At 48.3% G+C, this 13,507-nt stretch overlaps 1 protein-coding gene across 7 annotated transcripts in view; it reads left to right on the top strand.

Moving 5' to 3' along the window:
• Window positions 1-4,897, top strand: part of FBXO16 (F-box protein 16) — a 64,910-nt gene extending 60,013 nt beyond the window's left edge. For 2 of the 7 annotated variants that reach the window (XM_019032453.4, XM_019032454.4), the window contains exon 8: window positions 4,001-4,896. In XM_019032453.4, the coding sequence (XP_018887998.3) occupies window positions 4,001-4,144 (144 nt within the window). In that variant the 3' untranslated portion in view covers window positions 4,145-4,896. Of the gene's footprint in view, window positions 1-3,333; window positions 3,360-4,000 lie in introns of all 7 variants that reach the window. The other 5 variants (XR_008667702.2, XM_004046837.4, XM_004046836.4 and 2 more) reach the window with 5 other exon arrangements.
• Window positions 4,898-13,507: the final 8,610 nt, after the last annotated feature.

The raw sequence follows: 13,507 nt of genomic DNA, 5'->3' as shown, positions 1-13,507 counted from the left end.
TGTTCCAGGGCAGCACTAGGAATGCTGATGGATGGCATGGCCATTGGCAGCGTCCACCTACCAGAAAGCAGACAGCTGCAGCAGAGGAGGCTGCACATTCGTAAAGGGTCATTCATGTTGGTGTCGTTTGTAAAAGCAAACATTGAAAATGGCCCAAATATCTATCGGTATGGTTCATCTGGATGTGAACTGCTCTACAGCCATTGAAAGACTAGGGAAGTTCTTCCTGTATTAATTTGGGTTTTTGTTGTTGTTGTTGTTTTGTTTTGTTTTGTTTTGAGATGGAGTCTCACTCCGTTGCCCAGGCTGGAGTGCAGTGGTGCAATCTTGGCTCACTGCAACCTCCGCCTCCCAGGTTCAAGCGATTCTCCTGCCTCAGCCTCCTGAGTAGCTGGGATTACAGGCACCCGCTACCATGCCCCGCTAATTTTTGTATTTTTAGTAGGGATAGGGTTTCACCATGTTGGCCAGGCTGGTCTCGAACTCCTGACCTCAGGTGATCCGACCACATCGGCCTCCCAAAGTGCTGGGATTACAGGCGTGAGCCACTGCACCCGGCCTCGTGTATTGATTTGTAACAGTCACACACACACACACACACACACACATACACTCCATACATAGCCTCTCACATATATAGTGAGCAAACAGCAGTGGTGTTCACAGCATGCTGCCAGTTGTGTGAAAAAGGAAAGGGGGACAGTACATTTGCGTTTTATGTCTACGTTTGCTCACCTACATATGCAATATCACTGGAAGTAGACAAAACCAAAAACAAAACAGAAAAAAAACACAACCCTGGTAACTTTGAGAAAAGGAACTAGGAGGCTCGAGGATGAGGTGGGGGGAGATTTTTCGCTGAATGCTTTTGTAATTTTTGAATATTGAACTATGTAGAAAAGTAACCTATTCAAAAAATAAACAAGCTTAATTATTTTCAAAGGGTGAGAAAAGCAAAAATAATCCCTGAGGAGCCATAGGAAAATGCCCTTTAGGGAAGATTCTCACAGAGAATAGAGGTGTCATGAAATGTGCCTTGCCGCGTCTGGAGGTGCTCAGAAGTTAAACCACGTGAAACTAGTCCTCAGTTAGCCCGCTAAGATGCTTCTTGCTGTTAAGTCTATGTGCTGTGAAGACGGACCTTTCTGGGGGAAGAAGGTGGGGGTGGATTCACAGCCAAGGGAAAAGATCAGTAGGAAAGAAAAGGTTTTGGAGACCCCAACATTGGTATAGAAGAAACTTCTAGTTATTTCAGCCAGATAGTCAGGTGCTATAGAGCAGGATCCAGAAAGATTTTTACTCATTTATAGGACTTCCCCATGTTTCTCCCTTAAATCTTGTCTTTTCTCTTGTAATAATGGACATGAAAGTCTCAAAATGAAGAGGGTCTGTCAGCTTGTGTTCCGGGACCACAAGGAATGGTGGCCGAAGGAGACCATCTTCCCTCAGCCCATCTTGGAGGGAAGAGAAATGCCATAGTCTGGATGGGTGGTGACAGCTACCAAGAGGAGAGGAGAGCAGGGGAGGCCCTGGGGCCTGCCACGGTGAAAAGGGAGGGCTGTGAGGAGCCTGCCTGGACCTGTGAACTGCCCGGGGACTCAGGAGAAAGGGGTTTTGCAAATGCAGTGACAGATAAGCGTTGCATGGTAATAGGATTAAATTTGAAACTGTTACAGGTGAGATGTGACTAGCCCATTCTTGTATCATAGAGAGCTAGGCCTTTTCTTCATTTAACAGGTATTATTTTATTTTATTTATTTATATTTTTTGAGATGGAGTTTCACTCTTGTTGCCCAGGCTGGAGTGCAATGGCGCGGTCTTGCTCACTGTCACCTCTGCCTCCCAGGTTCAAGAGATTCTCCTGCCTCAGTCTCCTGAGTAGCTGGGATTACAGGCACCCACCACCATGCCCAGCTAGTTTTTTTCATTTTTAGTAGAGACAGGGTTTCACCATGTTGGCCAGGCTGGTCTCAACTCCTGATCTCAGGTGATCCGCCCGCCTTGGCCTCCCAAAGTGCTAGGATTACAGGCATGAGCCACTGCGCCTGGCCATTCAACAGGTATTATTTTTATCTTCATTGTTACTAAAAGAGCATAGAGGAACCTTCCTGTTTATTTTCTTACCTTATGCTGATCTTGAAACAGCAATGAAAATACTTCTGCTACAGGGACCTTAAACAACACCGAAAACTTCAAACGAGGGAAGATTATTTACTCCCATCTCTTGCCCCTTTTCCTTTTCGATGCTAACAACTTGCTACTTTAACCCCAGTTTTGCCCACTCTTTCCCAGAAAAATCAACAAACATGTCTGCACCTACTATAGGCAGACACCTGTCGATTCAATGAAGTGTAAGCTTTCAGCTTTGGCTGGGCACAGTGGGCCTGTAATCCCAGCACTTTGGGAGGCCAAAGCGGGAGGATTGCTTGAGCTCGGGAGTTCACGACTAGCCTAGGCAACATAGGAAGACCCTCATCTCTACAAAAGAAAAAGTAAAAAAATTAGCCAGGCGTGGTTGTGCATACCTGTAGTCCCAGCTACTCGGGAGGCTGAGGTGGGAGGATTGCTTGAACCCAGGAGGTCAAGGCTGCAGTGAGCTGTGATTATGCCACTGCACTCCAGCCTTGGAGACCGAGTGAGACCCTGTCTCAAAAATAAAATAAAATACAGATTTCAGTTTTGCTTGCAGGGAGTTTGCAGCCTCATTGGGGGACAAAGAATTACACTTAGAAGTGAGTACTAATGCTTTAGAGCATACGTTCAACACAAAGCCAGAGAAGTCAATAATAAAGGCTTCGGGAATCCACCTGCTGGAAACTTCCTGTGGATGGAGACATGCAAGCTTCTTGCAGGAAGGCAGGCCTGGAAGGACAGGTTAGACTTACGGGAGGACTACAGAGAACACTTCAGGCAGGTGTGGAGCTTCCTTGTGGAATGAGAGGGAGCACGTTAGCTGGAGGGGAAGATCAGGGAGCTGTCATCGGCGGATGTCATTGCTGAGTCAAAGAAAGTCTAAAGTAGGATTTTCACAGACTTACAGAAACCCTGTGTATTGCAAACATACCCACCACGGTGTTAGAGAGATGTGACAAGGACTCTGATCTGACTCCTGTGACTTGCCAGCTTAGTATGGAGTAATGGGGGGGCATTGTGCTTGGGGGAGGCTACGGTATCTGTGTTCAGCCCAATCCTCTTAGGTCTCTCCTTGCACAGTTGGAACCAAGATAAGGGCGAACTTTAAAGAGTGCCTCACTCTCTCTCCCTTCAAGCTCAGCTCGGATTATTTCTTTCTTTTCCTCTCTCCATTCTCTTCCCTTTCCTGCTCGCGGCCAGATGTCGAGGAGAAATCCCTTCCCACTGTGAGTTTCGGTTGTGATGTCAACCTGTGACATTTGCCTTTTTAGAGAGATCGTGTGCATGTATTGATTAATGGAGAGTGTAAATTATGGGAACAGGCTGGGCACAGTGGCTCACACTGATAATCTCAGCACTTTGGGAGGCAGAGGCGAGAGGATCAAAGAATTCAAGACCAGCCTGGGCAACATAGGGAGACCTCATCTCTAAAAAATATCTATTTTTAAAAATATTTAAAATTAAAATACGGGAATGATGTCAATACTCTCATCTAAAAATCCCAAGTCTCCAGCCCCAGCTGTGACACTTTTTAGCTGTGTGAACTTGGACTGTCACTCAAATTCCTCAGTTTCATTTATTTGCAAAATGAAACTTATTAATACTATCCTCTCTACCACATGTGATCTTGAGGTTCAGATGAAATAATGTTAGTGAGAGCACTTTGGACGCTAAAGACCGTATTATATGTAGCTCAGGGTGAAGATTGCATGGGGGCAGAGGGGAGTGAAGTTGGGAAATCTCAATAAATCCCATCCAGCCCTATAATTTTGTAAAATTGTTTTATGTCATTAAAAATAAGTTTAACTAGATAGCTCCCTTGGTATTTCAATAACCCTCGCTTTCATGATTCCTTTTTCCTTTCTAGATGTCCCTAAGTGCCAGCTCTCCCCTAAAAGTTCCAGCTCATCTCGCCTGGCCTCCCCCTGAGTCAGTGGGACTCCCAGCCACTGCCACCACAGCTGAAATTCTCATGCAGCATCTTCACAGGCACCCTGGGCCCCAAGCATGACTCATCCAGGTTCCAGAGCCAAAGTGGACTGAACATGGAAAGACTTTTATTATAGAAATGACAAGATGCTTTGCACGGTGGAGAGCTGAATTTACTTGGCTCCCATTAGAAACTCTTTCAGCTTAAGTACTTATTGTGGTAGTGAGTCCTACGGTATTTCAGTAAAAAGGAATTCATGGCATAAATGTGGACAGATTTACAGATGTAGAAACATGATGATAGATATCATGAGGTTGGTGATGGGACATATGATGGCACCATTGGTAATATTGGGTGGGTGAGGCAGGTCCCAGAAGGCTACAGGCTCACTCCCAAGGCTGCATGAGCAGTTGAATGGAGGGGCTGTTTACTGTGGTATCTTAGTTTGCTAGGGCTGCACCACAGACCGGGAACCTTCGACAACAGAAATTTATTTCCTTGCAGTTCTGGAAGCTAGACGTCCAAGATCTGGCAGGGTTGGTTTCTTCTGAGGCCTCTCTCTGGGCTTGTAGATGCCGTCTTCTCCCTGCATTCTCATGTGGTCATCCCTCTGTATGTGTCTGTTTCTTAATTTTTCCTTCTCCTTCTTTATTTTTTTTATTTTTTTTTCTTTTTTGAGATGGAGTTTTGCTCTTTTTGCCCAGGCTGGAGTGTAATGGCACAACTTCGGCTCACTGCAACCTCCGCCTCCGGGTTCAAGCAATTCTCCCACCTCAGCCTCTGGAGTAGCTGGGATTACAGGCACCTGCCACGACACCCAGCTAATTTTTTGTATTTTTAGTAGAGACGGGGTTTCACCATATTGGCCAGGCTGGTCTCGAACTCCTGACCTCAGGTGATCCACCGGCCTTGGCCTCCCAAAGTGCTGGGATTACAGGTGTGAGCCACCACACCTGGCCTTAATTTCTTCTTAAAAGGATGCCAGTCCTATTGGGTTACAGCCCACCCTAACCACCTCATTTAACCCTAACCATCTCTTTAAAGACTCTGTCTCCAAATACAGTCACATTCTGGGGTCCCAGGGGTTAAGATTTCCGCATAGAATTTGTGGGAGACATAGTGTAGCCCATAACACATGCTGTGGGCAGAGTTAAGAGGATGAAGAAGGAGCCGGGTACAGTGGTTCACACCTGTAATCCTAGCACTTTGGGAGGCTGAGGTGGGCATATCACTTGAGCCCCTGAGTTCAAGACCAGCCTGGGCAACATGGTGAAACCCCATCTCACAAAAAAAAAAAAAAAAAAAAGAAAGAAAAAAAGAAAAGAAAAAATTAGCTTGGCATGGTGGTACATGCCTGTAGTCCTAGCTACTCTGGAGGCTGAGGCATGATGAGAATCGCTTGAGCCCGGAAGGCAGAGGTTGCGGTGAGCCGAGATGGCGCCACTGTACTCCAGCCTGGGCAACAAAATGAGACTCTGTCTCAAAATAAATAAATAAAAAGAGCATGAAGAAGGGCTGGTGAAGTGCCCAGGAACTGGCAACAGCAGAAAACCTTATCATCCCTTAGGCTGGAGAGCAAAGGGGAGAGAGAAGGTGGAGTTCCTGGGGCCAGTGAGAGCTGTAGCCACGGAAGAGGCGCCGTCCACCAGAACATGTGCAGTGTGGCCGAGCAACACAGCCACGTCAAAACTGAAGCCTGGGAGCTGGGTACAGTGGCTCACACCTGTAATCCCAGCACTTTGGGAAGCCGAGGTGGGAGCACTAGAGCCTAGGAGTTTGAGACCAGCCTGGGCAACATAGTGAGACTCCATCTCTAGAAAACAAAACCAAACAACAACAACAAAAAAAACCCCAAGGCATAGCAGGGAGGGAAGAGGGAGAAGACCCCACCTCTCTCCCTTCCCAGCCTTCCTCACTTTCAACAGCACCTCCCTTTGATTAAACCCATCTGGAAGTCAGAGCAGAGAACCCCAGAGTGCTGGCAGATGCCAGCTTCCCAAGGCAGAGACAAGGCTGGCAAGGGTGGCCCGTGGGTCTGGGTGGGGAGGGTGGGATATGAGTGGGATGCTGGGGAATGACCAGCACAGCGGAAGAAAAGCACACACTTCCAGGGGAGGAACTGTCACTGTGTTTGAGCAATGGGAAAGGGCTTGGAGGAGTTATTAGAAAACAGAAAATATCACTTAGCTGCAAATATATTAGTCATACATTCTGAACTAAAACACCTACTCATGTAACCAATTCAGTGTCCTAGAAGTTGCCATTCTAGGATTCTTTTTTTTTTTTGAGACAGAGTCTCATTCTGTCGCCCAGGCTGGAGTGCAGTGGCGCGATCTCGGCTCACTGCAACCTCCGCTTCACAGGTTCAAGCAGTTCTCCTGCCTCAGCCTCCTGAGTAGCTGGGATTACAGGTCTCAGCCACCACGCCCGGCTAATTTTTGTATTTTTAGTAGAGACAGGGTTTCACCATGTTGGTCAGGCTGGTCTCGAACTCCTGACGTCAGGTGATCCACCCGCCTCGGCCTCCCAAAGTGCTGGGATTACAGGTGTGAGCCACCGCACCCAGCCTCTAGGATTCTTATTTATCTAGGTAAAGCAGAATGATAGAAAAACAAATGTTAGCTGGGTGCGGGGGTTCATGCCTGTAATCCCAACACTTTATGAGGCCAAGTTTGAGCCTGAGAGTTCAAGATCAGCCTGAGTAACATAGGGAGACCTTGATTCTACAAAAAACCAAAGAACAATTAGCCAAGTAGCATGTGCCTGCGGTCCCAGCTACTCAGGGGGCTGAGGCGGGAGGATGGCTTGGGCCCAGGAAGTCAAGGCTACGGTGAGCTGTGATTGCGCCACTGCCATCCAGCCTGGGCAACAGAGCAAGACCCTGTCAAAAAAAAAAAAAAAAAGAAGAAGAAGAAGAACAGGCTGGGCATCATGGCTCATGCTTGTAGTCCCAGCACTTTGGGAGGCCAAGGCGGATGGATCACTTGAGGCCAGGAGTTCGAGACCAGCCTGGCCAACATGTGGAAACTCCATTTCTACTAAAAATACAAAAATTAGCCGGGTGTGGTGGCAGACACCTGTAGTCCCAGCTACTCATGAGGCTGAGGCAGGTGAATCGTTTGAACCCGGGAGGTGGAGGTTGCAGTGAGCCGAGATCGTACCACTGCACTCCAGCATGGGTGACAGAGTAAGACTCTGTCTCAAAACAAAACAAAACAAAACAAAAAAAACCACACATGTTTGCCAGGCTTGTAATGTTGAACACTTGTGTCCTTATGCTACATACTGTAAATATATACTTTTGCATGGTTTAAGATAGTGGCCTGGGAGGATGGTCCCAGACACAGTGGTATTGATGCCCAAATGATAGGTGGGTACAGCTGATTTGTTTGTCCCATCCAGGGTGAAGCAAATGTGTCTCCCTGAGTTGAGACCTTGTGTTCCTCCCATGTGTTCCAAAAGAAGACGGCTGTCAGGAAGGGTTTCCTCCTGGGCGGCCCCCAGGAGCCAGGGACAAACAGATAAGCTGGGATGGCCTGCAGCTCCGCATGTCCAACCCCCTTTGTCCCAGTGCATTCTTTGATTATATCATGAGCCTGTCACATTGCAGGCAGATGTTTGGGCCAGACCAGAGTCTGTTTCCAGCCCCTTTCAGAATAAGCCAAGATCCCCTGGGGCAAGGACATATCAGGAGAAAGAAGGGCTCCTCCAGTGCCAGAGACTGTGTGTTGTCTTTTTTTTGAGATAGGACCTCTCTCTGTGGCCCAGGCTGAGTGCAGTGGCCCCTTCACAGCTCACTGCAGCCTCGACCTCCCAGGTTCCAAGCGGTCCTCCCACCTCAGCCTCCTGAGTAGCTGGGATTACAGGCGTGTGCCACCACACCCAGCTAATTTTTTAATTTTTTGTAGAGATGGGGTCTCCCTATGTTGCCCAGGCTGGTCTTGAACTCCTGGGCTCAAGCAGTCTTCCCGCCTTGGCCCCCCAAAGTACCAGGATTCCAGGCGTGAGCCCCCACGCCCGGCCTGCATGTTGTCTTAAGCTGTATTTGGGTTATCTACAGGTAACAAATCACCCTGAATGCACTTGCTTGCAACAAGTCTGTCATTTTCCTCATGAATCTGTGGTTTGGGCTCTGTGGGGAGGGCTTGTCTCCGACCCACACAGCATCCTCCGGGTCCTCTCAACCGAGGGCTGCGGGATCCATGTCCGAGGGGATACAGGGACATGGCTGGAAAGTGGGTGTGTGCCACCCACTGAGAGCTCAGCCAGGACTGAGGGCGGGGCCTCTTTACCTCTCCATATGGCTTGGGGTTCTCATTGGCAGTGGGGTTGGGTTCTAAGGATGAGGGTCCCAAGAGAGAGCCAAATTGAACCGGAATCAGCTTTGAGGTCCCAGCCTTGGAAGTCTCCTAGTCTCTTCCACCATCCCCAGCTGGCCGGAGGGGTTTGTCCAATTTCAAGCAGAGAGGACACAGACTTGGGAGAGCTGCAAGGTTCTAGAAGAACATGTGGGATGGGAAATAGTCTTGTGATCATTTTGGGGTAGACTCTCTGCCTCAGGATGATTCCCTGGGCAACCCTTGCCATACATAGGACACAGGCATGTGAAGTGGCACATCTCCCATTGTGGTAGGAACCAGGTAATGGTTGGTAAACTGTGCTGATACCCATTCATTCAGCAAAACTTTTTTTTTTTTTTTTTTTAAAGTATCACTCTTGTCCCCAGGCTGGAGTGCAATGGCGCGATCTCGGCTCACTGCAACCTTCACCTCCCGGGTTCAAGCAATTCTCCTGCCTTGGCACCCCCCCTCCCCGAGTAGCTGGGATTACAGGTGCCTGCCACCATGCCTGGCTAAATTTTGTATTTTTAGTAGAGACGGGGTTTCACCATGTTGGCCAGGCTGGTCTAGAACTCCTGACCTCAGGTGATCCACCCCCCTCGGCCTCCAAAAGTGGTGGGATTACAGGCGTGAGCCACTGCGCCCGGCCACATTCAGCAAAACTTTATGAATGCCCACTTTGCACCAGACTCGTGCGAGTCTCTGGGAATACAGGTATGAGAAAGAAACTGTTCCTGCCTTCAATAAGCTGATCATAGCTGCGAAGGAGACAGAGCAGCCAGGCTGTGAGAGCTCACAGAAGAAGTAAGCCACTCCACGGGGCATTGCAGAAGTGATGTCCAAGCAGAAACTCCAGATGGGTCACGCACGGTGACTCACGCCTGTCATCCCAGCACTTTGGGAGGCCGAGGCAGGTGGATCACTTGAGGTCAGCAGTTCGAGATCAGTCTGGCCAACATGGTGAAACCCTGACTCTACTAAAAAAGTACAAAATTTAGCCAGGCGTGGTGGCATGCGCCTGCAGTCCCAACTACTCGGGAGGCTGAGGCACTAGAATTGCTTGAACCCAAAAGGCAGAGGTTGCAGTGAGCCGAGATTGCACCACTGCACTCCAGCCTGGGTATCAGAGCGAGACCCTGTCTCGAAACAAAAAAAAAAAAAAAAAAAAAGAAAGAAACCTGGGATGGGATGAACGGTATTTCATAGTAACTAGGAAGTGAGTGTACAAGGAGGAGCATTCCAGAGAGCGGAAGGAGAGGAATAAAATAAGCAGAGACCCCAGGCCAAACCTGGGTGACCAAGCATCCTGGTTTGCCAGGGCTGTCCTGGCGTTAGCACCACAAGGTCCACATCCAGGAAACCCCTTGTCACTGTGAGTGGCCCTTGGAAAATGTCCAGTGCAGCTGGACCCTAGAGAAGTGGGGCTGGGTTGCAGCAGGGTTGGAAAAGAGAGATAGCGGAAAAGGTAGCCAGGAGCCCAAACAGGAAGCCAAGCCAAGCAGTTAAGACTTTATCTCCAAGATAGCTGAGCAATCAGGACAGGATTTTAAAGACAAGAGTGACTTGCTAAGACTGGCATTTGAAAGAGCTCTGGCTTCTGGATAATGCAGGAGAGGGGCAACACTGAAGACCAGTTTGGGGCCATCACAGTTTTCCACGGAAAAGATGCTGGTGACTTGAACTGAAAGTAGTGGAGGAGGGTGGAGAGAAAACAAGGAGGTTGTAGAATGTCTTCAGGAGAAATAGCAGAACTTAGAATTTTCTTAGCCGGGTGCGGTGGCTCAGGCCTGTAATCCCAGCACTTTGGGAGGCTGAGGTGGGCAGATCACAAAGTCAGGAGATTGAGACCATCCTGGCCAAGCTGGTGAAACCCCATCTCTACTAAAAATACAAAAATTAGCTGGGTGTGGTGGCACGCACTTATAATCCCAACTACTTGGGAGGCTGAGGCAGAAGAATCGCTTGAACCAGGGAGGCAGAGGTTGCAGTGAGCCGAGACTGCGCCACTGTACTTCAGCCTGGCAACAGAGAGAGACTCCGTAAAGAAAAAAAAAAGAAAAAAGAAAAAAAAAACTTTCTTAGAGGTAGGAGGAGAGAGGAGGAGAAATTAAGGACTCTTAGTTTTCTGGCTTGGGAAACTGGAGTTTTGGGAGGTAATTAGGATGGTTTGGAAATATCTTCCCCACACCACCCTACCCCAGAATGCCAACAAAGCAATGATGCTTCTGCTTCCCATGCAGCTCTTGTTGCCGTAAAAGTCATCTCAGTTATTGTGCAACTGACCTAGAAGCCTCAGACAGAGCCGTGACACTTACAGAAACTTCAGGATACAAAGGAGGTGTGGAGGGCAAGGGGGAAAGCGACAGGTATTTATTAAACCAGATACTTCCTCAACTATTTTTGTGCTCTATCTTATCCAGTCTTCACAAGAATCTTATGAGGTAATAGGTAGGTATTTTTATCCTCATGTGCTGAAAGTGGCCACAGCTATGAAGAAGCAGAGCTGGGATTTCAACCCAGATGTGTTTGACTCCGAAGATCTGCTCTTTCCACCTTGCAGCTTCCCCAGAAACTCTGGTTTCTTTCTATCTGGGTATTTCTCCCTATCTCCTGCCATGCTTTGATTCCACCTTCATTCAGCATTTGTGCTGAGAAGCAGTACTTCCGAGGAAGAGAGGTCAGCACCAGGCCTGGGTTGGTGGCTAACGCCTGTCGTCCCAGCCCTTTGGAAGGCTGAGGCGGGAGAATCGCTGGAGGCCAGGAGTTTTAGACCAGTCTGGGCAACATAGTGAGACCACGTGTCCATAAAATTTTTTTTAAAAAATTAGCTGAGCACAGTGGTGCATGACTGCAGTCCCAGCTGCTTGGAAGGCTGAAGCAGTAGGGGTTACTTGCACCCAGGTGTTCAAAGCTGCAGTTCAAGACTCTAGTCTGAGTAACAGAGCAAGACTCTGTCTCTAAATAAAATAAACAAGCAAAAGCCAAATAAAAAAAGAGAGGGTAGCTCCAGTACAGTAAAGAAGGATGCATGGCCGGGCGCAGTGGCTCATGGCTGTAATGCCAGCACTTTGGGAGGCCGAGGCGGGTGGATCACTTGAGGTCAGGAGTTTGAGACCACCCTGGTCAACATGGTGAAACCCTGTCTGCACTAAAAATACAAAAATTAACCGGCTGTGATGGTGGGTACCTATAATCCTAGCTACTCAGGACAGGGAAGCAGGAGAATCACTTGAGCCCGGGCAGTGGAGGTTGCAGTGAGCCAAGATCACGCCACTGCACTTCAGCCTGGGTGACAGAGCGAGACTCAAAACAAAAAACAAAACAAAACAAAACACACACACACAAATGTTTGCCAAGCCTGTAATGTCGAACACTTGCATTCTTATGCTACAAAAAAAAAAAAAGAGAGAGAGAGAGGGAGAGATAGACAGAAGGATGCAGACCAAGGGTTGGGAGCGTCACCTCCTCAGGGCTCTAAGAGGATGGCAGAAGGCTGCTCTCAGAAACAGAGATTTCAAGAGGTACTTAATCCTTTGTAACTCATCTCTACCCTGATTATATCTGCAAAATCCTAAAACCAGAGGACCTATGTAAGTTTCTTTGTGTGCATGACGGACAGCGGAAGCTATGGAGGCAGTGCCCCTGCCATCAGCCAATTTAGGAAAGGGAGAGTTCGGGGGATGAAACTCAAGAGAGAGACAGCTGTGGGAAGGGCACTACTGAGAAGACGGGGAAATTGTGAGTTCTGGGGTGCTCGCTCCAAAGGACTAGGGAACCCGACAACTAGACCTATGTGGTTGGCCCTCCCAGGTCCAGACAAGCGGAAGCTGGTACCATTAAAAAACCCCAGTGCTGGCTGGGCGAAGTGGCTCACACCTGTAATCTTAGCACTTCGGGAGGCCGAGGTGGGCGGATCACTTGAAGTCGGGAGCTCAAGACCAGCCTGGCCAACATGGTGAAACCCCGTTACTACTAAAAATACAAAAATTAGCTGGCCGTGGTGGTGGGTGCCTGTAATCCCAGCTACTTGGGAAGCTGAGGCAGGAGAATCACTGGAACCCAGGAGGCAGAGGTTGCATTGAGCTGAGATTGCGTCACTGCACTCCAGCCTGGGCGACAGAGTGAGACTCCGTCTCCATACACACACACACACACACACACACACACACACACACAGCAAAAAAACAAAAACAAAAAACACACAAAACCCCAGTGCCATCTCAAACTCCTCCTTAACCGGCCAGGTTTACATTTTGATGTGAATCTGGACTTCTCTCCCCTTCGAAGTCTTGATCTTCCCGTATTCACGTTATATATACTGTCCATTTTACTCAATCTGTCTTCTACTCGAGTGATTTCTGCATGTATCTTATCTCCCCACTAGGTTGGGAATTCTTCAAAGGATTCCAGTTTCATTCATTCCATATTTCCACATTTTCTTTCACGTAGTAGACACATGATTGGCGTTTGACAGTAGCACTGTCATTGGAATGTCTTCGGAAGATCCGAAATGTACATTTCTCAGCAGACTTCTGTAGTCACTGACACCAGCTGAGAATGGACACAAGAGGGCGCTCCTTCCCCTCTTATTTGAGTTCAGGGCACATCACTACTACCCATTTGTGTCTCAAAAACTCAAACAGGACTGGCGTTCCTGAAAACACAGCTTTCCCCACTACTACGGAGGGGCTCTGGGAAATTTTGAATATATATGCTGACACCCTTAGAGAATCACTCACTTATTCCACTCAAGTCTTTGATTCCATTAGCATCTTTCAAGCAAATAATCACATTGTCAGTTTTTGAACAACTTATAGTCTAAAGAAACATAACCACTTTAAAAGGTAACCAACTGGCGGGGCGCGCTCGCTCACTCCTGTAATCCCAGTACTTTGGAAGTCCGAGCCGGGTGGATCACGAGGTCAGGAGATCGAGACCAGCCTGGTCAACATGTTGAAACCTCGTCTCTACTAAAATACAAAAATTAGCTGGGCAAGGTGGTGGCGCGCCAGTAGTCCCAGCTACGCGGGAGGCTGAGGCAGGAGAATTGGTTGAACCCAGGAGGCACACCACTGCACTCCAGCCTAGCAACAGAGCAAGACTC

This window comes from Gorilla gorilla, chromosome 7, assembly GCF_029281585.2.
Source record: "Gorilla gorilla gorilla isolate KB3781 chromosome 7, NHGRI_mGorGor1-v2.1_pri, whole genome shotgun sequence".
Classification (NCBI taxonomy): Eukaryota; Metazoa; Chordata; class Mammalia; order Primates; family Hominidae; genus Gorilla; species Gorilla gorilla.
This window is presented reverse-complemented; position numbering and strand designations above follow the sequence as displayed.